General features: G+C 44.9%; 1 protein-coding gene across 13 annotated transcripts in view; it reads left to right on the top strand.

Moving 5' to 3' along the window:
• Positions 1–24,406, top strand: part of SAMD4A (sterile alpha motif domain containing 4A) — a 235,424-nt gene that overhangs the window by 123,398 nt on the left and 87,620 nt on the right. The window contains exon 1 of one of the 13 annotated variants that reach the window (XM_067735172.1): positions 12,277–12,818. The exons of the other annotated variants lie outside the window; for them this stretch is intronic. Within the exon in view, the coding sequence (XP_067591273.1) occupies positions 12,650–12,818 (169 nt within the window). The 5' untranslated portion in view covers positions 12,277–12,649. Of the gene's footprint in view, positions 1–12,276; positions 12,819–24,406 lie in introns of those variants that run through there. 13 annotated transcript variants of the gene reach the window in all.

The following is a 24,406-nucleotide window of genomic DNA, read 5'->3' as shown; positions in this document are numbered from 1 at the left end:
ACATCAGAGCCCAGGGAACAAGCGAGTCGTCTATTAGGAAGATCTCATAAAAGCGTTTCCTCCCTTGCACGGTTTAGAAAATTCAGCCCTCCAGTTAGCGTCTTGCTCAGGCACAAACCTTAACCTAAATATAGAGGGCTAAAAAAGAATCCTTCCATGGTAGGGCTCCCTTAAATTAGCTCAGCTAATCTATTCATCTGTGTACTGACTCGTGCCTAAACATTGGAGGCCAAATCCAAAAAAAGAGAAAGCAAGCCTGTGGCTCAGTCCTAGGAAAGATGTAGAACAACTGAGTATAATCCTGGACAAAGGAGCCCCTGAATACTGCAGCAGGTCCTTATTAGAAAAGAGATAGGCCGGCTCTTCGTAATCACCCTTGTTCGTTAACTGCTCATTTTGGCTTTACAAGTGCTTTTGGCGTATTCACAATTCTCCATTTATTGTGATTCTTCTCAGTTTCAATATTTCTACCTTGCTGGGCTTCCCAAAATACGCTCAAATAAAAATTTTCTTAATAGATAGCCAGGATGACAGTGTTCTAGATCTTCACCTCTTAAACCTAGGAAGCTATTCTTAAGACAGAGGACAGCTAAAGATATCTGGACTCCAATTTCCTTAGCTAGAGTGGCAAGAGGGAGCATGCCAGGATGCAGAAGAGGTCCCCGTGGTCTAGAGCCTTGCGTTATGCATTTTGCTTCCCACTGAAGCCAGAGGCCTGTGTGTACCTGCTGAAACACTGCCCATGACCTGCTTGAATTCTGGCCACTTTGTTATCCAACTTGTTATCTTCTAGCAACTTCCCATTTCTCTGTGAAAGCTGGCTAGTGGAAGACACCTGAAGAAGAAAAAGTCAGGACAAGAGAAGGTGTTTGGAAGTGGTCAAAAGGTAGTGCAGTGTGTGTGAAAGGGGCTGTGGAATTGTCCTTGAGGAGCTATCACTGGTCCTAGCAGTTTTACCACACTGCGTAGTGTTTGGGTAACTAACGGGTCAGGGTGTTAGAATCCTTGTAATTGGATGGATCTATGCTTTGGGCAATCTTTGGAGAAATACATTTTATGAATGCTTCTATTTAAAGAGAACAAAACAATAACCAAAAAACGCCATTCTTCTTACCCTACCTCCCCCACGCACATAGCATTCTGATGTGGTTTATTCCTGAAACTGACTCATTCAGCTTTTCTCCTGGAAATTGTCAGTATGTACGCCTGGTTAATGGAGAAAATCAGTGCACTGCCCAGGCACAATGCCATGACTCATTCCTGGCATTTCAGGGGCTTTGTAATGGAAATCATAGCTCCAAGCTACAATTCTTACCAAGTGGATGTGTGAATATTAATGAAACAAAGCAAGGTCTCTGGTCCTACTGCGTAACTCTTGCCATAGATTCAGTGTCTGCTCATGAAGTGGAGGTTCTTCTCCATAACCCATGCTTGCTTGAATACCACAGTGTTGTTTTAATTAGTCTTTTAAAGCACAGTAAAATATTTGGCTTTGGTGAAAGGAGGAAATTCTCTCATATGTTGAACTATTTGGTTGAAAGGGCATTTTTATCTACTGAATTAGTCTCCTGGGGTTTATACTAGTCTCTGAATTCTTTTTAAATTGTCTCTAATGACTTGCAGCCAAATATCATTCATTTATTCTCTCTATCCCTCTATCTCTCTGTCTCCCTACCTATCTATAATTGTGTGTGCATGTGGCACATTTATTTACACACACACACATATATATATATATATATAATATACAGTCTACTGGGAGAGCATGGATGATTGAAACCCTGGATAATCCCAACCTTTTATTTTACCTTCTGCTTGACCCAAACTTGTCCCCAAACATTTTTCAAGTGTCATTCCCCGTTCTTTGTGCTATTTAACATTTAAAAGTAGTTAAAAATACAAAAAATAGGCAGCAGGAAGAAGTGGGGGAAACAAGGAAGACAGATACTCAAACGCTTATTTTTTACTGACTTGGGTTTGAATTTTGGGTTTGACAGACTGGTAGGACTTTGTGGAAACTCACAGATGAGCCAGGTGCCCATCATTCTTGGAGATTGGGACTGAAGGTCAATTTTTTTTTTTTTTTTTTTTTTTTTGCGGTACGCGGGCCTCTCACTGTTGTGGCCTCTCCCGTTGCGGAGCACAGGCTCCGGACGCGCAGGCTCCGCGGCCATGGCTCACGGGCCCAGCCACTCCGCGGCGCGTGGGATCTTCCCGGACCGGGGCACGAACCCGTGTCCCCTGCTTTGGCAGGTGGACTCTCAACCACTGCGCCACCAGGGAAACCCTGAAGGTCAAATATTTAAAGTTGGCCTTTGGTGATTCTTATATGTCTACAGTCCATTGGACCAGGAATATTTGGGCGCTGCTAATTGGAAAGTAGACATTGAGGAGATATTTTCAGCAACAGAAGAGAATGAGCAATATACCTGATAACTCAGCCATTTTATTCTAATCTTGTCTTCTCTAACAATAGGTCCCTGCTATATGCTCTTAAAATACAAGTGCTAATATTATGAGAAATGAATTACATGAAAAATTACAGTCTAATCTTTTCTAAGTGTGCTAAAAATACCAATGTGCAACGAAGAACATTTAAACTTTCTTCCCTTTACAGATGATGCAGGGTCCTAGGCAAAGGCTGGATTTCAGAGTATACCCTGAGGCCTGAGCCTGAGTGAAGCTTTTAGCTCATAGGAGTAAAGATCTTTAGACAAGGACTTTCAGAGCAAATGCCTTATCATTCCACTTCATGCTGACTTTAGATGTACAAATCATGTTTGCCATGTCATTCTTTGGAAGTGGCTGGTGATGGAAGGGTATTTTTTTCCTTATGAGGAAACCGAGGCACAAGAGATTACATTCCTAGGCTGAATACCTAAGGCTGTGACCCTGAGACCCCGTGTGCAGTTGGGAAACAACTTTCAAGCAAGCTGTTTCGTGTTGCTGGTTTCCACACGGTAACTCTTCCACCTGTTTCTCCTTACCAGATCCACCCATCTCTCAGAATGTGTGAGGGGAAGTACTGCTTTCTGTTTGATAGCCTTCAGGATTTGACAAGAGGATCTTGTCTGCCACCTGAGGTAGAGAGGACAGGATGGGACAGTGACCTGGAGGATTTGGAGGCAGAGATGGTGGGACAGGTGTGTGTGTGTCCAGAGAAGATACAGTGTGTGTGTTCAGAGTCCCGCTGGGCCACGTTCCCTTGTGTGTGTACGGTTCCACAGCCCTTCACCATCACTCATTCCCATGTTGTTTGGTGGGAAACCTCACCAGCATGTCTGACATCACTGTGTATTTCTTTAGACAGAAATCTTTTCTTAGGCTTTATGGAGCTGTATAATAAGAACTGTGCAAGTGAAAGAGTAGCAGTCTTAATACAACTGCCAGCTTTTCAGTTTGACAAAAAATAGTTACTTCTGAGAAAAGAAAACTTAATAAGGCAATGCGTGGAGAATGGGGCCTTAATAACTACCACTCGCTTCTGAATGCTTCTGCCGTGGAGTTGCATCGTACCAAGGTGGTGTCATTTTGAGGTCTGTGGCTGAGAGACTTGGGTTGTGTTTGTCCCCGGCCTGTGAGCAGAGGTGATATTTAGGGTTGTAATGCGGGTATTGAGGCCTTTTTAGTGTATGATTACTTTTTGATAGGGTTATTTTAAGGGAAACTTAACTAAATTAAGTTACTTAAATTTAGCCACATTTGTTAAATATCCTTTTCTGGCAAATTGAAAAGTGATTTAGTTGAAACAAGATCCAGAAACTTCTGTTCCAACACAATTTTCAGTTCATCATGTTGAAGTTCGAAGAAAACCCAATCAAAGTACCCAGCATCACTGAGACCTAATGAAGCAGTTTATATTTTTACTTTATGTTTTTGACTTCAGAAGCTTGTGGCCATGTAGAGTAAAAGAAACCTCATGCTCTTAATCTTTTCAGTGGACACTGCCAGTGAGAGTGTTGTTATTGTTAGATAATCATAATGGTATGTTCTGGAGGCTCTTTCCCCTCACCCGACACACCCAACTCACTCACACCCCGCCAGCAGAGCCAGAGAAAGGAGAATAAAGCAGTGTCTTATTTGCTTTTAGAATCTGATTCTTCATTGCTTTGGAGACGTGCTGGGATGTGCGCTTAAACTATTATTAAATTTCTGATGTCCGTCCAGGACATTTAGAGTCATTCGTAAGAAAAACTAACAAAACAGTGAACAGGTCAGGCCTAGCGGTGCAGACCTTCTTCCAGCAAGCCTTAGCCTAGCCTCACAGCGAGAGGCCAGAGGACAGCAGCGCCGGGCTGGGGAGCGGGGATTAAGCCTGCACAGAGGGCCTGGGGCGCATTGCTTCACCTCCACCAGCCTCAGCTTCTCACCGCCTAGTCACACTTGTCTTGAAAATTAGATGTGATAATGTTTAGATAGAGATTTTTCCAACTTTTAAAGGAAGTCCTCCACAGATGTTAGAGATTCATAACCAGAGGTTGAGGAGGTAAATGTAATTATGTGTGCATGTTGATCATTATGTGTGTGGGGCACCGCTGATTTTGGAAAAGTTTAGTCACTTTTTGATGGAACCCCAAGTGAAAAATATTCAGGGAGACCAGTTCAGCAGTTCCCTTATGTTTAAACAAAGTGGAATTGGAAATCTCCCCAACGACAAGCAGTAGAAGTAAGTTGTGATGGACCACTGCTCCAGATGATGGAAAAAGATTTATGACGGATGCAATACCCCACTTTAAGAAGAAATGCAGAGCTCTCGAAGAGAGCTATCATGACATCCAGTGTTGGTCACAGGACTGGCCTTACAGGGAGGGCAGGGGCGAATATTATGAATACCCCTGAGGTGGGTATTCCATTAAAGGGGCGTGTGGTTCAGGAATCCCTGGGTGAAGAAGGAGCCCTGTTCTCATCCCCCAACATGGGCTTTAATGTCTGAGGTCGTAGGGAGCCTGCCGCATGCATGGGAGAATCTTGAGGTGTGAGTTTATAGGGAGAGACGTCTGTAAGTTCTACCTATTCCCAGGACTCGGAAAGCAGCAGAAGTAGCTGGGGCTTGCTCAGTTCCCTGTCGGCCTCCTGTCTCTACTGTTTCAGTCCATTTGCTCTCTTCTGTGACCTCTTCACTTCCCAGGCCAGGTCTGTACAGGAGAGAGTCACAGAAAAATAGAATAAGGTGGTTTCCTGAGGGCTGTTGAGTGCTGGTGCCCATGGTAACCAAGGGACACACACCGTATGTGGACCCCTAGCTCTCATCCAGTGGCCATCCCAGCACACATCCCACTGAAGGCTCATCTTGTGAATCTCTCTGACATTTCCCAACTCCTGGTAACCCTGTTGATATTAATGCTTACTGATCATCACTTGTATTTTAAGCATTTACTTTCGTTCCAAAAAGTATTGAAGATGGAGTTTCTCAGCACACAGTCAACATCCCATGATGTTCTGTTCCGGATCTGTACTCTGACTGTGGCTGCATTCTTCAAAAGATAAATACGAAAGATAATGCAATGGAGAATAAATGTGTGCCAAATTAAAGCATAAAAGGAAAAAAGGAAGAGCAAATTTCCACTCTACTCACAGGATAGGCCAGCCCTATTTTTCAGGCATTCGGTGACTTCTGTTTAAGCCAGGCTACCTAGTACATAGGCCTGTTGGAAAGGAAGGAAACGAATGAACAAGGAAAAACCCCGTTTTCAGCACTGCCGGCTACCTGGATCACCAAGCCTGTGTTCTTGGCAGCCAGCATATCGTTTTCTTCCGTCGCCAGCCGCTGTGCACTGCTGTTAAAGGTGGGCCCTGCGGGGGGAAGCTGTGTACCCAAGCGAGCACCCTGCCTGGTTCTCCATGGATGGAAGTATGTGCTGATGCTCTGGGCTTTACAGGCTCAGGCCCCAGAACACTGGGGGAGAGCTGTCGTCTCTCGGAGTCACAGCCATCTCCCTCCCGGGGTACCCCTGATGGGGATGGAATGGCAGGTAGATGGCAACTGATTCTAGGATACTGTAGGGTTGGCCTAAAACCCGGGCACAAGTGGTTGTGAGGTAGAACACAGTCGGAGGCGCAGGACCACGCCAGGGTTCAGGCAGGGTCACAGAAACCCCCATTTCTGTCTAGGAAGGCCCCTGAGGGTGGCGGCGGTGATGCCCGAGCCCAACACAGTCACATATGGATCCTAAATTCGTTACTAAAAGGGCACATTCTGGGAGAGGTTGAGGAGTGCTGGCGGGGGGCTGAGCCTGAGATCGGGAATCCAGAGTGACCTTTTCTCTATCAGCTTCGTAAACTTCTATGATTCTTCCACTGAGAATCGCTTCTCAGTTTGCTTTATTCCTACCTCAGAGGCCACCACACACACACTCGTCTTGCAGCAGAGCTCCAAAAACACTCCTCTGTCTGCATAGTTTTAATCAGAAAATTTAGATTACTTCCTGCAGGTTGCCTGTTTCATGAAACATGAGGCACAGGAGTCTTTGAGAGGACTGTTTAAGTGATCATTTGAGCCAAAAAGAAATCACCTTTTTTATTCTTCAACGCAAAAGGCTTTCCCAAGCCACCTGATTAAAGTTTAAATTGTTCCACACAGGAGCATGGGAGGCATGTCTCCAGGTATATCCAGAGGCGCACAGTCTTTGAATAAGTGGGGATGTAGGAGATCTGTAGGGAATCCCCGAGGCCACTAGACTCACAGAGAAGGGATTTTTCAAATCCTGTCATTTGAAACTCCAGGCAGATTATTGGCAGAGAAAACAGAGTTTTCCAAAGTCAACCCATCACTGGCTCAGATTTTAATAGAAAATCAGGAGTCGAGAAAAGTTAGAAGGTAGAGACTTGAAAGTCAGGCCTGGTTTTAATTTATATGTGGTTATTCTAAGCAGTCAGAGAAGCACCCTTCCCCCAATACCCCGTCCCAGGCATAAACTGCTCACCCATTATAAAAGACAAATTAACTTTTTTTAAGGGTGCCACCTTAAGGGTCATTAATTTAGTAAATTAACTGACATTCCTAGAAAAGCTCCATGGCTTGTGTCAGTAAATATTTACCCAGCTAGTGACACTTCAAATGGCACCCCAAAATCTCTGGTCCACTTCCAAAGGGTGAGCAGTTTACTTTCAGGAAATGGATTACTCACTTGTGGAATCAGACCAACACCCAGGCTGCTCAGTTTCAACATCCTTTAAAATGCAAAAGGGAACTTTCCCTGCCTCAAACTTTCAAACCTTTTCCAGATGGTCCGTTAGGGGCGAGTGCTTCAAGCCCAGCGAGGCTGGTCTAGCCGGGGTGGCTGAGCCCCCGGTGAGGCTGGCCACAGGCTGCTGGTGTGTTCTGGTGGGTGGCTGACAAGGGGCATCCCCGAGTGCCTGGAGAGAAATGCCTCCTGTGCCTGCCCCGTTTCCATCTGCCAGACACCCACAGAAACGACGGAGATCTGTGTAAAGGCCAGAGCGTGCTCAGCTGGGATACTGCCCCCACTCCCACCCCTCCGCCAGTTGCCTCTGCTGGTTTCACTTCTCAGCCGCAGCTGCCCACAGCTGTCTGGGAAATGGATCTGGGCCTGGGGAAGCAGCCGCAAGGTGGGTGGGATGGGATAGGTCATGTGTTTTGAACCTAGACCTTTCTGTCCTGGTAGCCAAAACAGGCAGGCCTTGGGCCTGTTCTGTGAGCCTTTCGATTGGCGGTTAGGCTGGGTGCCTCTGAAGGAGACCCTGGGGAGACACTGAGGACCCTGGACCAAGAGGATGGTGGCCAGGAGGCCATGGGGTCTAGAAATCATATTATCTAAAGATGATGGGACTTTCCCGGCGGTCCAGTGGCTGAGACTCTGCACTTCTACAGCAGGCATGCAGGTTCGATCCCTGGTTGGGGAACTAAGATCCCACGTGCCGTGCGGCCCAAAAAAAAAGCTTATTAGAAGGAACTGGGGAGTTTTAGCCTGAAAAAGAAAATCTAGGGGGATGGCTATCTTGTGAAAGGGGAAGTCGATTTTTTATTGTATATTTTTCATTGTAATAAAATAGACATTACATAAAATGTGCCATTTTAAAAGTTATATGTGCCGTTCTATTACATGAATTATATTTATAATATTGTGCTACCATCACTACTCTCCATTTCCAGAACTTTTTCATCATCCCAAACAGAAACTCTTTACAGTTGAAACAGTAGCATCCTTCCTCCCTCCCCTGAACCCCTGGTAACCACTATTCTGCTTTCTGTCTCTATGAATTTGCCTATTCTAGGTACCTCATCTCAGTGGAATCATACAATATTTGTCTACTGTATGGGGCTTCTTACACTTAGCATAATGTTTTCAAGATTCATTCATGTTGTAGCATGTGTCAGAATTTTCTTCCTTTTGGAGGCTGAATGATATTCCATTGTATGTATGGCCCACATTTTGTTTATCCATCCTCTATTCTCTATTGATGGATTCTGGGGTTGCTTTTGGTCATTGTGAATAACGCTGCTATGAACACGAGCGTACAAGTATCTGTAGATTTATTCTCTGTAGTTTCAGAAAAACTGACCTTTGTTGAATGGAAAGAAGTTGCAGAGAGATGGATTAGGGCTTCGATAATTCTAGCTCTCTTTGATGGTGGAAGTGGGCTCCCCGTGCCTAGGCTCAGCCCAGGTGACCATCAGGGAGGAACAAAGGTGGGAGGACCACAACTAGTAAAGGAAGGGCCAAAGAATCTCTGAGGGCCCTTCCATCTCCAGAATTCTGTGATTCTCAGGCAGATGGCATGTGCATCCTAAGGGAACCATCTGGAGAAGAAGAAAGTGGTGTCTGACCAACTTTCCCCTGGAAAAAAAGGGAAAGTGAAATGGTAAATTATTTATCAGTCAGGGGAGGTGACTTGCTGCACTATCTCTGGCTGGACTTGAGATCAGAGGCTGATGATGCTGTGAAGCTCAGACAAAGGCTCTGTTTCGTCTTGCGGAGAGCTCCCCAGAGCTCCTAAGAAAGCTCCCTTGCACACTAGCATCTGGGGGTGGTGAGTGGGGGTGAGAGGGCCAGGGTTCTCAGCACAATCCCCTGATGTCTTCCCAGAAAGGAGGGCTGCCCCTGGGAGACCGGAGCCCCATCTTCATGTAGGCTGTGTTGGTCCAGGTCAGGGCTGAGGGAAGGTGGAGAAAGCTGGACTGGGGAATATCCGACAGTGAATGTCAGCTGAGGTGGGGATGCCCTGGGATCCAGCACAATTAGCTTCATTCTGTTACAGTTGGGGGTTTTCTTATCATTAATTGGGGAGGCCTAGCCAGAGAATTCCAGTATTCCACAGTGAGTTTAATTGTGGGTGATTTCATTCTGCCCTTTTTATGTTGAAGCCAGGGACTTGCGTCATATAACAGTGAATTCAGGGAGATTTTTATTTGCATGTGAATCATCGCTTTTCCAGCTGAATGTCACTTACTTGGAATTTTCATCTGATTTTGTTTTTGTTTTTGCTCTTGGTGTTTTTCCATCAGGCTCTTTGGCTAACCAGAAAAAAAAAAAAAAAAAATAGAGGAAGGGCTCAATCTGACTGGAACAGGGTTTGAGTTGGCAACTCCAAAAGGAGAGTATTATGAATGTGAAAAAAAGAAAACGGATGCTTTATTTTGCTTTGAGGGAGGGACCGAGGCCAAGTCAAATTGAGAGCTCTAATTTGGGAATGGTGTTATTACAGGTCATTGGGAGTTGGTTACGCTCTAAATTGGGAGGCCGGTCACATGAGGAGGCAGCAAAGACAGATCACATGGGGGACATTGGGGCTCTTTTACAATGAAGTTTTATTTTATTTACTACACAGTTAAAATGCGCTTCTGTTGTGTTGAGAAACCAAGTCACCTTATTGGCTGGTGAGCGCTCCCTGTCTTGGCCCATCAGTTGTTTTATAAATGAGCTCGTTCTTCCCATATGTGTGCTTTCTGAGGCTTTATTTAGGTACTGGAATCTGTTCAGTGATGAGTAGAGCAAGCCATGTACTGAAGGTTATATATCTGTTCTTCACCTTCACATGCAGATCTTATTCTGAGGGTCTTGCTTCCTTTTCTTCCAAAGGCTCTACCCATTTTAGATCTCAATCAAGACATTCTGGTAACTTTAAAATACATATATGTGTGTTTATGTGTGCGTGTATATGTACATATCTATTTATTAGATTATCTATTTATTAGATTATCTTTCATTTTATCAGTACTGTTACTGTTAGCTTGCAAAATAAAAACAAATACTTGTTAGTTGGGTCCTGCCTCACCATGGGCCATTAGGAACAAAGTATTCTTCCTACCCTCAAACTGCAAACTCTTGACATTCTTGGCACCTTGGGGATGACCAAGAACAGTTGTGTGTGGTATAACTGCTCATTTTTCTTGGAGAATTAAGTCAGCGTTCTTGATATATAAAAGGCCTGAGTAGTTAGCCGTGTTTGAAATAAAAACAAAAAAGCAGTCCAGGAAGAATATCAGGAATTCAGTGTCCCGTGCAAACAAGTTGTGCTCATGGTCCTAAATGAGACACGTTACTAAGGCTGTGACACAGAGTCTGCTGGTGCTTCGGAGGCATGCGGACTGGCGATAGTTGTGATCGGAGTTAGGAATAGAAGGTGTGTGGAAACTTTCTATAAAAGGCAGCCGGGTCCCCTGGACTGGTGTGGACAAGCGGTCAGGAAGCTCCGGCACTGTTCATGGCCATACTGGGGTATGGCTGCCTGACCTTGGGTGAGCTTCTCTGTGCCTCAGTTTCCCTGAAGCACCATATTGGTTTTGGGAGGGGAGGATAAGGACTTCCGGAGATGTGAGATGTGATCAGGTAGATGGAGGGAGCTTGGTGTCACGGGAGCTCACATCAGGCCTGTGTCCCCAAACAGGGTGGGGCTGCTAGTCTCCTCAGGCATCATCCACTCTGGGTGACATCACAATACCCAGCTGGACACTCAATAGTGCTGACCTGTGCCCAGAGGAGGAAAGAAAAGACAGAGGACAAAGTGGAGAGGGAGGAGTTGAAGCAAACCCTTATGTGATCATCCCATCAACTCACAACTTTTTCACGTAACATCTGGTTCAAGTGTGACGTGTTCAGCCCCATACAACCTGTACAGCGTCTGCGCCCTCCCTCCCAAACTCAGCAAAATATCATCGTCCTCTAATCAAGAGAATTTTGCTCCTGTTGCTGCATGTGTCTCGTGGTTCATTGTCAGACCCGTGAGTTGATAACTTCTTCACTAAACGGCTCTCCGGTAAGCAACCGTTTAGAGGTAATGCCCTGGCTTTGTGGTCCAGGCTCCTCTGGGTCTCCTGCAGACCCCTCTCCACCCTCCTCCTTGGGACTGCACAGAACTCTGGGAAGATGAGGGGGTGGCTTGTGAAGGCGTGATTCTATGGTAACAATGCTTTAAAACAGGAATTTTCACCTTCTTTGTATTCATGAGCCATCCCAGGCCTGGTCAGACTTTGTTTCTTGTTCTGACAACACTTTTAAAACCCACATGGGCCAAATCGTGGCTCCCCCATGTAGCCTTAGAAGGCGCTATCACTCCTTTTATCTGGCTAGATGGCTATGAATAGAAAACTTGAGAGATCAGCCCTGTCCTGGAAATATTATGGCATTTTGCTGGCTTATTTGTTGGTTAATTTTTTAATCCAGCAACTTCCTCTTAAAAATAGATTCCTGGGCTTACCTGGTGGCACGGTGGTTGAGAGTCCGCCTGCCGATGCAGGGGACACGGGTTCGTGCCCCGGTCCGGGAAGGTCCCACATGCTGCGGAAAGGCTGGGCCCGTGAGCCATGGCCGCGGAGCCTGCGCGTCCGGAGCCTGTGCTCCGCAACGGGAGAGGCCACAACAGTGAGAGGCCCGTGTACCGCAAAAAAAAAAGATTCCTTTTGTCCTTTGAATTGATTCCTCTCAGCCCTCCTCCTGGTAAGAAATTAGTCTTCCCACCTGGTTTCACACCAGCCTTAACTTGCTGGTCATCCCGGAGCTGGAAATTAATTGGAGCTGCCTTAACCAAGGAGGCTACGATTTTCTCTTAGTTCCTTTGACCAGGGGTTCTCAAACTTAAGCCCAGAGGGGTTTTTTTTTTTTTTTTTTTTTTTTGCGGTAAGCGGGCCTCTGACTGCTGTGGCCTCTCCCGTTGCGGAGCACAGGCTCCGGACGCGCAGGCTCAGCAGCCATGGCTCACGGGCCCAGCCGCTCCGCGGCATGTGGGATCTTCCCGGACCGGGGCACGAACCTGTGTCCCCTGCATCGGCAGGCGGACTCTCAACCACTGCGCCACCAGGGAAGCCGCCCCCAGAGGGGTTTTTAATCACAAAGTTTTCGATTCAGTAGATCTAGGGAGGGGTCCCAAATTTGCATTTCTAACAAGTTCCCAGGTGTGCAGCCCCCTACATTTGGAGAACCAGTGTGTTAGGGCTTTTTGGCTCTCCTGTTCTCCCCTCCTCCCCCTTCCCCAGCCTGTAGGGGAGGGGCGCATGGAGCCTTAGCCTCATTTCTCAGATAATGGGGACTGTTGCTAACAATCAGAGAACATTCACGATGGGCCAGACAGTGGTCTCCATGCTTTACACAGATTAAGTAATTCAAACAGCACAGCAATCCTATGAAGTGTTCCATCTTCCAGATGAGGCCCTGAAGTGTACACAATTGCCCAAGGTCACACAGCTAACTAAATGGAAGGTCGAGATCCAGACCCAAACAATACAGCTGGAATCTGTGCTCTCAATGCTTTATTATCTTTCTTTTCCTTTTCCTCAAGTTACTTAGAGCACCTGGTACTCCTACAGTTCTTGGAAGTGAATACCTCAGAAAGGAGCCCCAAGACAACTGAGCCCGTCTTAGGTACTTGTAATCTGCATCCTGGGGTCCGAGTCTCCAGGCAGCTCGGCTTCCCCACGTGTGTGTGTGTGTGTGTGTGTGTGTGTGTGTGTGTGTGGAGGTGGGTGGGTGGGAAGGGCTCTCAGTGGATAGGACCTCGGGAGGAGGCTGATGTGAAGACGCCGGGGGGCGTCCACTTGTGAAGAGAGGCCAGACCTCCCCTTCTGTTGGGGCCCAGTGTCTTCTCACCGTTCTGCCTTGGTCCAGAGATTTCTGCTGTGGACCCTTAGCACCCTAACCAGAGACAGATGAAGCCAAGAAGGAACAGATCTGTGTCATCCACTGTGATAGAAAAGTGCGTATGTCTTTTCTCCAGTCTGGTCCAGCAAGCATGTGTGATCAACACTGTCCTTGGCAAACAAACAGTAGAGACTTAGTGGGAGGCACTGGCCCTGCCCTCAAGGAGCCCACGGTCTAATGGAGGAGAAAGAGTATCGTATGTCACTGAGGTAGACAGTGTGGTAGAGAAGCAGTGAGGGCCAGAGTAGATCAATGGGATTCAAGGAAGGAGGTAGATTCCTAAACCATGTCATGGATAATGGCGGGGGCAGGAGGGAGCGAGTGTGGATGTATACAGGGCATATCTACAGCAAAGAATAGTTAATGATAAATAATAGTCTCTTAGGATTTGAGCAGCCAAGGTTAAGTCTCTATTGGTATAGTTGTCACTGATTAAGCTCTGCATGTTTTTCTAGTAAATAATGTGTCAGATGCTGGCTGGAGGTCTGCTGGAGGTTCTGGAGTTACTTTAGAAAATAGATTCTACTCCTTACGGAGTTGCCTGTTCTATAAATGGAGAGCTCTTTAAAGTATTTCTCTACCCCTCTGGTCTGATTCTTTCCAAATTCTTTGTATTACAGACTTCTCTATGGGGTACAAAACTTTTCCCATGGCTATCTCTGACCCTGCACACCCCATTGAAAAAGAGGGATCCTAGCACCAGGCCATATACATTGATAGGGACCAAAGATGAATATCCAGTGGATAAATACATCCACCTCCAAAGGTGGTGGCATAAAGCCAGATTAAAACCACACAGGCCGTTGCTGTCCCTCCCTGCTCTAGACTAGTGTGGCCTAAGTCCTTTCACTGTTTTCGTGTCTTCCTTTGGTTTAGAATTCTAGACGGTGTGTTTGAGTCTCAGGAAGCATGAGCAAGAGGCCCTTGTCAACAGACATTATAACTACGGGCCCTGAGCTCTTGTCTTCTCCTGCAGCATTCCCACAAAGTCTCCTAAAGCAGAGTGCCCTCACCTGGTCAGTCCTGCCGATTCTGGCCCAGCCACTGGCCTGTGGGTCTGTTTAATTTCACAGTGAGCTGAAGGAGGGAAATGGCCTCTCATTTCTGATTAGAGAATTACATCCTTTACCATCCTTTTGTCCTTCAGACCCCACTGCCCGGGAGAACTTCAGAAATTAAAAAGTAGCCCTCCTTCTCCAAAAATCTAAAAAGTCTTATTCTGTGTGATTGCCTCGACAGACCTAGTAACCTGAAAATGAGTTCAGTGCACAAGTAAGAGGGGAAAATAACCTGCCTTTTCCGCTTGCCTTTGCATAAATTCCTGGAGTTGGCTACTAGCTCAAGAGATCCAGTAAGGGAGGTGTGCTTCTAACTCCCAGTAAGGGAGGTGTGCTTCTAACTCCCTCTGCAGGGCTGTGGGTAGTGAGGACCAGAGGGTGGGATTGGCTCCGTCCTAGGGTTAGTCGCCCAACTCTGTCCTTGGGCGGTTAACCAGGCCCTTCTTTTCAAATACATTAACTGTTAATTTGTGACCATGGATTCAAATATCCTGCTTTCACAAATTTGTCCAATGTATCCTCTGCCAAATAACTTGTACATGTATTTAAGAATTCCTACCTAAGGGAGTGATGCAAACATGTTACTATCAACTTTTCCAACATGGGTATTTTGGGCATATGTGTGTGCAGTTCCTTGGTGACAATATTTACACGCATCCCAGGGTTCTCACGTTCACACTCACACTTTGGATTCCCATCTCTCAAGACGGGAAATTTTGTCGAGCAACTTCCTCATTATTTTAGAAAGTGTGGGACCTGATGACTCAATAGTCCAGACTCATTTCAAGACCTAGTACGTCTCCACGTGGTCAGAGGTGGTTCACTCTGGCCCTTGCCAGACTTGTGAGGTTTACAAACCTATTGTGTGAAGTGGCTGTTTTACAGCTGGGTCTGCTGGATGGAGTACAGACTATTCCTTTGTGATTTGGCCTTGTTTATATTCCTCCTGACACTTCTTGGTTGACTCTGTCTGGACATTGCCAGGGATTTTGGTCCTGGAGTTCTTCGGTAACAAATCTCATTGCAGTTAGGCTCCCTGGACCACAGTGCGCTTCTTTTCACGCTCTCATTTCCAGTGCTGCTTATAGAGCAAGGCCTGAATCTAAGCGCAGGAGCGCAAAGCCTGTTTTTCTCTTCTGCAAGGTCAGCGTGAGGATTGCTAATTCATTATTTTGAAATACGATTGGAGAGTCATTTTGTGGTATGTGGGGTTTGTCAGTGGTGGTCTGGGAGGGTGAGGGGGGCACTGAAGATTAGCGACTGGGAAAGCTTCCTGCTTTGGGAACATTTAATGCCGCTCCTCGGAAGGGTTTGGGGTATAAAAAAACTAGCCGAATGTGGTTTGCAAAGATTTGTCTTGCATTTGTCAAGAGTAAGGTAACATTTTCTTCATCTCTAATTTATATGACTCTTAGGAGGCCCATTCCTATGAGGTTTTATTAGAATATAATCACTTATGGCCAAAAAAATTTGGACACGCCACAGCCTTAACACAGCGCTATTGGCATTGGTTTTGTCTCTTTCTTCAACAGATGTTTGCGAAAGAGTCGTATTAAATGCATTTAATTCTGCTGTCTCAGCCTAACAAATCTTTATCATGAAGATTACTTTAATTGGTGTCAGTTACAAGCAGGAAAGGCTCCCATTAAGCTTTTGTTTTCTAGCACTTGGGGAAATTTTCCATCCTAAATAGAATATTGAAATGGGGGATGTAGTAAAGATTTTGAAAACTGAGCTAATCATTTTATTTTCCTTTTTTACATATTCCTGTTTCTATTTGACGTTAAAGCTAAAATTAATCAGAATTCCACAGTCAAACAAGAAAGAGGTGACTGAACAGTTTTGGGGTGACAGTTGGTACCTTCTGTTGCTTGCAGGTCACCCAGTCCATCAGTCTTTGTTGAAAGGAAATTTCTAGGAAGAACCTCAGATTTTGAGTGAGAAATCCCGACGTCTAATAAACTATCAAACAAAATGCCTGGGGACAATTTTATATAGCCATGTTAAAACGTGATTAATAAGGAAATGGTAATGCAAGGGAAAATGGAGACAAATCACTACCCTCATGAAGCTTATATTCTAGTACAGAAAGATGGAAGCTGAGTGTGGTACACAGCAGGTCACATGATAAGTGCTGTGGAGAACAATAAGGACAGGGAGATAGGGAGTGTAGGGTGAGGGGGCGATGTGGGCAGTTTTAGAGTGTGTACAGAGAAGGTCTCACTAAGAAGGCAACATGTGAGCAAAGACGGAACTGAGGGAGGCTGGATGTGGGTCTGGGGGAAGAGCATTCCAGGCAGGTGCAAATGTTGGGAGGTAGGCCCAGGTCTGGCATGTAAAGGAACAGCAAGGGAGCCAGGATGGACTGACATGAATGAGGGACAGTAGTAGGGGGTGGGCTAGATCACAGAGGGGCTAATAGTCTGTTCTATGGCTTTTACCATTGGAATGTTTGATCAGAGAAGTGACATGACCTATCTTCTGGTATAAAAAGATCACTCTGCTTATTATATTGATAGTTAGATTCTGGATATATTTTGAAGATCCAGCACATAGGATTTGCTGACAGATGAAGGTAGTCAAGGATACTCCAAGGTTTCCACCTGAACTGCTGGGAAGAAGGAAAAGCCATTTGCTGAGATAGAAAAGAAGACCAAAGGCGCAGGCCTAGTGAGAGTGAAAGCAAGAGTTCAGTTTGGGACTTGTTAACCTGTGCTGGAGATACAGATGAAGGAGTTGTCTGCATACTCGTCAGGCCAGAGGTCAGAACTGAGGCAAGTGGTAGGGGGAGTTGGCCTGTCTTATGTGCCCTCAGGGGTGGGGCAGCCTCAGACCCATGAGAGTTAGCAATTGCCAGGAGGAGGTCAGAAGCCTGAAGGTGAATCCCAACCCTAACTTGAGATTTCAGGACTAGTTACTGCTGACCTGGGTCCTTCAGGAGCAAAGGAGACCTCCCGGATTGCCCAGCCGTGCTGGTACCCAGGAGAAAAGGGACCAAAACGAAAGTCCCCATTGAAGAGATGACAAGATCACTTGGCAGCAGTAAGGGATTATTACAGCTATCTGTTGGGGCCAGAGGTGTCTGGTTCTTGCTCTTCGAGGACGGTGAGGTGCCTATGAATGACCAGCCCCTAACCACCATCGTACATTCAGAGAAATCGCTGGTGGTTATAATGGTCTATGGAGTCCACTACGTAGATCCCTGCCTTTTCTAGTGAATTCAAGGGGCAGTAGCATTTTTGAGTGATTCTTTTTACCAAGTAACATGAAGCTCCCTGTACTAGTTAACTATTGCTATATGACAAATTACCCCAAAACTTAACGGCTTCACATAATAACGTTTATCTCACAGTTTTCTGAGGGCCAGAAATTTGAGATGGTCTCGCTGGGTGGCTCTGGCTTAAAGTCTCTGGCAAGGTTGCAATGAAGATATTGACTAGAGCTGGAGAATCCACTTCCAAGGTGGCTTACTCACACGGCTGGCAAGTTGGTGCTGACTGTTAGCAGGAGGCCTGGGTTCCTCCCCACACGGCGGCCTCTCCTGGGGCTGCCTGAGTGTCTTCATAATTGGAGTGGCTATAGCTTCCGCCAGAGGGAGTGAACCAAGAGAGTGAGGTGCAAGCTGCAGTGCCTTTTATGACCTAATCTCAGAACACCTCCCTCACATTCTGTTGGTCACATACAACTGTTCAGGTTCGGTGTTGGGGGAGAGTACACAAGGGCATGAAGACCAGGAGGCAAGGATCCGTGGAGACCGCCAGCCAGCGGTCACCCTCCTTGAAAATAGGGAGGAGGTTTCTATCTTCTAGATCCTTTGTATCTGCTCAAAGCACCGCTTGCAGCACCACTTCCATGTTATCTGGGGTCCCCCATCACAACTGGTCTAATCCACATCTCTTGCAGGGCTCCACCAAATTACTGGGATGTTTCTTTAGCCATCTCTAGCTCAAGAGGATCCCTTGGGAGACAGTAGGCAAATGCAGGTGCCAACACAGGAATCCCATTGTTTGCCATGTTGGTGTTTGCTATTTTCCCCCTGAATTTTTAGGTGCCCTCTCAGCTCCCATCCCTACCAAATGCATGACATGTGGTATTCCCACTGTCCTCGGTCCCTGATTTGTGCAAAGATGCACTACAGTTTAGAAGCCTTGATTACATGACGTGTCTAGGATTGAGTTTGTAATACAAATTCTTCCAGGGAGCTTTTGACCATTTAAGACCCACTGTATTCCTGCCTTTTAGCACATTTATTTAACCAGTACTTCTTGTACGTGTGCATTTAATTTCCAGCCATTTCTCGCATGAGCAAGTTGCCTAAATACACTTGTGAGAAACTCTTTTATGGTAAATGTTATTAAACTGAAAACAAAGGTATAATAAAATAACAATTTAAAGGTAATTTACTAACAACTGGAGCGCTTAAACATTGACATACCATTGTGTAGTATTAATACCAGACTTGGTGGGTTTTTTTGGTTTTTTGCGGTGCGCAGGTCTCTCACTGCTGTGGCCTCTCCCGTTGCGGAGCACAGGCTCCGGACGCGCAGGCCCAGCGTCCATGGCTCACGGGCCCAGCCGCTCCGCGGCATGTGGGATCTTCCCGGACTGGGGCACGAACCCGTGTCCCCTGCATCGGCAGGCGGACTCTCAACCACTGCGCCACCAGGGAAGCCCCCAGACTTGGTATTTAAACACATTCTTTGTCACTCCAAGAATCACTGGGACAGCTTCCTAATCCTCATGGTCTTTAATTATAGCTCTTTCAAGATTTTTTTTACTACTCCTATGTCACTGGTTTATAAATTATAAATCATTAGCTTTTACCCACATAAAACATCCAGAAAACTCTTATCTCTGCTGCTTATCCAGAGAAATAATAAAGAAAATATTCAGAGAAAGTAATAAGGGTGAGTTGGCATCATTGAACCTTATCGTTCTTGGACTTCCGTTCTCTAGACTGTCTACCGACTAGAGTGATATTGGGGTGGATAATAATAGAAACTGCATCACAAAAGTGATCGATTAGTTGACCATTTTGAGGTTTCCTGGGTCTTCCCCAGTGAGGAGAATTCTTTGAATACACATCTCAGTAAAGGCTCCTTCTGCCTGGAAGGTGGTGTGGATGACACAAAGAAGGCCAGTGGGCAGCTGGGCGGGACCTGCCTTTCCTATACCAAGTCCCTACATGCAGGGCCTGGCTTCTGTTTTAACATGGAGATTCTCACTCTCGTCAGTGCTCTGGGGATACTCCCCCTGAGAGATTGATTCAGCCAATCAGTGCTGGCTGATTAATTTGCCATAAGGAGGGACCTTCTATACTCAAAAGAGCCAGAGAGACTAGATGTTCTCAAAGTCCATATAATCAGCCCAGGAAGGCCTCCACAGGAAGCCATCATCAGAGACCATTTATTAAGTTGTCCTGAAAAATCATCATCACAGAATCTAGAAATCCCTTGTCTGTATGGTCAGTTCATCCTCTCTCTAAAGGTACCTGGGGAGCTAAATCATAGTCCAAAGGTTGTTTGGTGAGTGGATAACCAGGATGAGGGAAGCTAAGTGAGGGGAATGTTTAGTGTCAACAGGTTAGCTTCATGAGTCCAGCTCAGAATGGGAATGACCTTGCACTAAGGACTGAATTACTAGAAGCCAAAGGGCTAAAACTTCCTTTTTCCTAGAGGGGTACTTAGATAGGTGTATCAGTTATCTTTACCCCAAACGTAGAAGCTTAATACAACAATAAACATGTTATCACACACAGTTTCTCTGGCTCAGGAATACAACGCAGTGCCCCTCAAGATGCTCTCTGGAGTGTAGTCACCCGAAGGCTTCACGGAGGCTAAGAGTTCTGCTTCCAAGTTGGTGCTGCAGGCAGCAGGGCTTAGTTCCTTACTGTCCCTACTGGGTGGCTTGAGAGTCCTCACAGCATGGCAGCTGGCTTCCCGCAGAGTGAGTAACCCAAGAGAGAGCAAGATAAAAGCTGCAATGCCTCTTCTAATCCATGAAGTTACGCACTGTCACTTCTGCTACATTCTATTTGATAGAAGTGACTCATTAACCCCAGCCTGCTCTCAGAGGGAGTTGATTGGCTCCACCTTTTGGAGAGGACTGACAAAGACATAGTGGACATATTTTAAAACCACAAAAGGTACATTATCCTCTGTACCTTCTTTTTTTCTACACTTCCATAGCCGACCCAACTCTTCTGCTGATCCGTGTATTCTTAAAATTTTTTACATTATTATATTTGTAAATATAATGTACATATAAACATTTTAGGGACTTCTCCGGCAGTCCAGTGGTTAAGACTCCACCTTCCAATGCAGGGGGTGCGGGGTGGATCCCTGGTTGGGGAGCTAAGATCCCACATGCCATGGGATGTGGCCAAAATTTTTCTTTTTTAATTAAAAAAAATTTTTTTAATTGTATGTGTAATTATATATTATATAATTATATTTTAATGTATTATATAATTACATGTATAGTATATAATTATATATGTAGTATATAATTATAAATATTAATATATTTACAATTATGTGTGCGTTATAAATATTAATATATTTAGCTTATAGCCAAGCTCTTCTAGTATGATAGTCATTGTGTATCTTTATGCTAATTTGCATACCCCCATTCTGCCACCTCCCTAGCTGGGGGACCTGGGGCAAGTTACTTGACCCCTCTGTGCCTCTGTGTCCCCATCCGTAAAGTAAGGCTGTAATAGGACCTGTGTCATAAGCTTCATGTGAGGATTAAACGAGGAATTACATGCACAGAGCTTAGAAGAGTCCCTGGCACACAGAAAACATTCAGTACTCTTAGCTCTCAGCATGGCAGCTGGAGCAGTGGGAGAAAGTGTTTGATCCAGTAGGTGTAGTTAGCCCTCAGAAGGCCATCGTATTTCCATGTTCCCAGAGGCAGTAAACAAAAGTCATAGTTGTCTTTGTGGCCGTGCCACAGCCCTACAGCATCCAAGCCCTGACCCGAGGATAGAGAAAAAACCTTTTCAGGCCTGGAAGGGACCAAGGGTCAGCAGCCTCTTTGCTGTACTTGTTCCTCCTCTGGATCCCAGGTTAATCCCTGCCAGAGAGGGCTTACCTGGAGATAACATGTTTAGTTTGTACTCTGAGTCCTATTTATTGATAAATTTTGTTTTTGTTCCTAAACTTTTTTTAGGCTGACCTTTCGTGAAAGGGTAGAATATCCAAACAGGGAAGTAACCTCGCAAAAAGCTAGGGAGTTCCTCAGCCTCAAGGATTTGTATTAAAGGTTGTTCCCAGTTTTTTTCTTTTTTTTTTTTTGTGGTACGCGGGCCTCCCACTGCTGTGGCCTCTCCCGCTGCGGAGCACAGGCTCCGGACGCGCAGGCTCAGCGGCCATGGCTCACGGGCCCCGCTGCTCCGCGGCATGTGGGATCTTCCCGGACCAGGGCACAAACCCGTGTCGCCTACATCGGCAGGCGGACTCTCAACCACTGCGCCACCAGGGAAGCCCCCAAATTTTATTTTTAAACGTACATTTTTCAGGGTATACGCTGGCTACGTGTGATCAGTGTTGGCGTTGGACATAGATCCATCTTCACTTCAGGCCCTTTTGCTTCTTGCCAGTGCCTCTTTAGTTCCTTGGCCTTAATGAATAGATTTTATCTTCATCCTAAGCATGTTCATAATTTAAAACATGCCAGGTGTTTGCTGAAAAGGTGTTGATGAGAAAGTTAGCACTGGTTCTTTCTTCATCTCCCAGAGCAACTTTAAAAGAAAGGCTGTATACCTAGTGGAATGCATGAGGGTTGTCTTGTGTCAGGTGGCAATTTGCTAAATATAGGGAGCTTGGAGGGACCTGCTGAGGTCATCTGTGCCCTCCCACCCGCCTTCCGCATCTGAATGTCTCCAGCCCTGTGCTAGCCAGTTCAGTAGTCACCAGCCACACATGGCCTCTGAGCATTTCAGCTGTGGCTAGTCCAAGTTGAGATGTGCTGTCAGTGGTAAAGTACACCCTGGATTTAAAAAAAAAAAAAAAAATTATTGAAGTATAGTTGATGTATAATATTGTGTATGTTACAGGTGTACAGTATAGTGATTCACAATTTTTAAAGGTTATACTCCATTTATAGTTATTACAAAATATTGGCTACATTCCATGTGTTGTACAAGATATTCTTGTAGCTTATTTTATACATAGTAGTTTGTACCTCTTAATTCCTTACCCCTGTGCTGCCACTTCTCCTTCCCTCTCCCCACTGGTAACTACTGGTTTGTTCCCCATATCTGAGTCTGCTTCTTTTTAAAAATTTTATTTATTTATTATTATTTTTTGGCTGCATTGGGTCTTCGTTGCTGTGAGGAGCCTTTCTCTAGTTGCAGCGAGCACAGGCTACTCTTCGTTGTGATGCGCGGGCTTCTCATTGCGGTGGCTTCTCTTGTTGCGGAGCATGGGCTCTAGGCGCATGGGCTTCAGTAGTTGTGGCTCATGGGCTCTAAAGCGCAGGCTCAGTAGTTGTGGTGCATGGGCTTAGTTGCTCCGCAGCATGTGGGATCTTCCCAGACCAGGGCTTGAACTCGTGTCCCTTGCATTGGCAGGTGGATTCTTAACCACTGCACCACCAGGGAAGCCCTGTTTCTTTTTTATTATAGTCACTCGTTGTATTTTTTAGATTCCACATAGAAGTAATATCATATAGTATTTGTCTTTCTCTGACTTATTTCACTTAGCATAGTACCCTCCAAGTCCATCCATGTTGTTGCAAAATTTCATTCTTTTTTATGGCTGAGTAGTATTCCGTTGTATATATGTACCACATCTTCTTTATCCATTCCTCTGTTGATGAACACTTAGGTTACTTCCATACCTTGGCAATCGTAAATAATGCTTCTATGAACATTGGGGTGCATGTATCTTTTCAAATTAGCATTTTTGTTTTTTTCAGATGTATACCCAGCAGTGGAATTTCTGGGTCATATAGTAGTTCTATTTTTAGTTTTTGAGAACGCTCCATACTGTTTTCCACAGTGGCTGCACCAATTTACATTCCCACCAACAGAGGGTTCCCTTTACTCCACATCTTCACCAACATTTGTTATTTGTGTTATTTTTGATGATAGCCATTCTGACAGGTGTGAGGTGATATCTCATTGTGGCTTTGATTTGCATTTCCCTGATGATTAGCAATGTTGAGCATCTTTTCATGTGCCTGTTGGCCATCTGCATTTCCTCTTCGGAAAAATGTTGCCAATTCTTTAATCAGATTGTTCTTTTGATGTTGAGTTGTATGAGCTGTTTATATATGTTGGAAATTAACCCCTTATTGGTCATATCATTTGCAAATATTTTCTCCCATTCAGTAGGTTGTCTTTTCATTTTGTCAGTGGTTTTCTTTGCTCTGCAAAATCTTTTAAGTTTAATTAGGTCCTGTTTATTTATTTTCACTTTTATTTCCTTTGCTTTAGGGGATGGATCCAAAAAAGTATTGCTGTGATTTATGTCAAAGAGTGTTCTGCCTATGTTTTCTTCTAGGAGTTTTATCATCTCTGGTCTTATATTTGGTCTTTAATCCATTTTGAGTTTATTTTTGTATATGGCATTAAAGAATGTTGTAATTTCATTCTTTCACATGTAGCTGTCCAGTTTTCCCAGCACCACTTATTGAAGAGACTGTCTTTTCTGCATTGTATATTCTTGCCTCCTTTGTTGTATATTAATTGACCATATGTGTGTGGGTTTATTTCTGGACTCTATTCTGATCCATTGATCTATGCGTCTGTTTTTGTGCCAGTACCATGCTGTTTTGATTACTGTATCTTTGTAGTATAGTCTGAAGTCAGGGGGCATGACTCTTCCAGCTCTGTTCTTCTTTCTCAAGATTGATCTGTCCATTTGGGGTTTTCTTTGTTTCCATACAAATTTTTTAATTATTTGTTCTAGTTCTGTGAAAAATGCCATTAGTATTTTGATATAGATTACACTGAATCTGTAGCTTGCCTCGGGTAGTCTGAAGTGCAGTGCACCCTGTATTTCGAAGACTTAATACAAAGAAAATGTAAAATGTTTCATCAGTAATTTTTACTGCTTACAAGTTGAAATAATAATATAATTATATAATGGATTAAATAAAATATATCATTAAAATTAATTTTACCTCCTTTTTACTTTTCTTTTAATACTAGAAAATTTTAAATTGCATATGCTCGTATTATATTTCTATCTGACAGTGCTTCTCTGGACCATCTATCTCTATTCTTCAAGCCCCAAGGTTGGAGGT

Source organism: Pseudorca crassidens, chromosome 1 (genome assembly GCF_039906515.1).
Source record: "Pseudorca crassidens isolate mPseCra1 chromosome 1, mPseCra1.hap1, whole genome shotgun sequence".
Taxonomy (NCBI): Eukaryota; Metazoa; Chordata; class Mammalia; order Artiodactyla; family Delphinidae; genus Pseudorca; species Pseudorca crassidens.
This window is presented reverse-complemented; position numbering and strand designations above follow the sequence as displayed.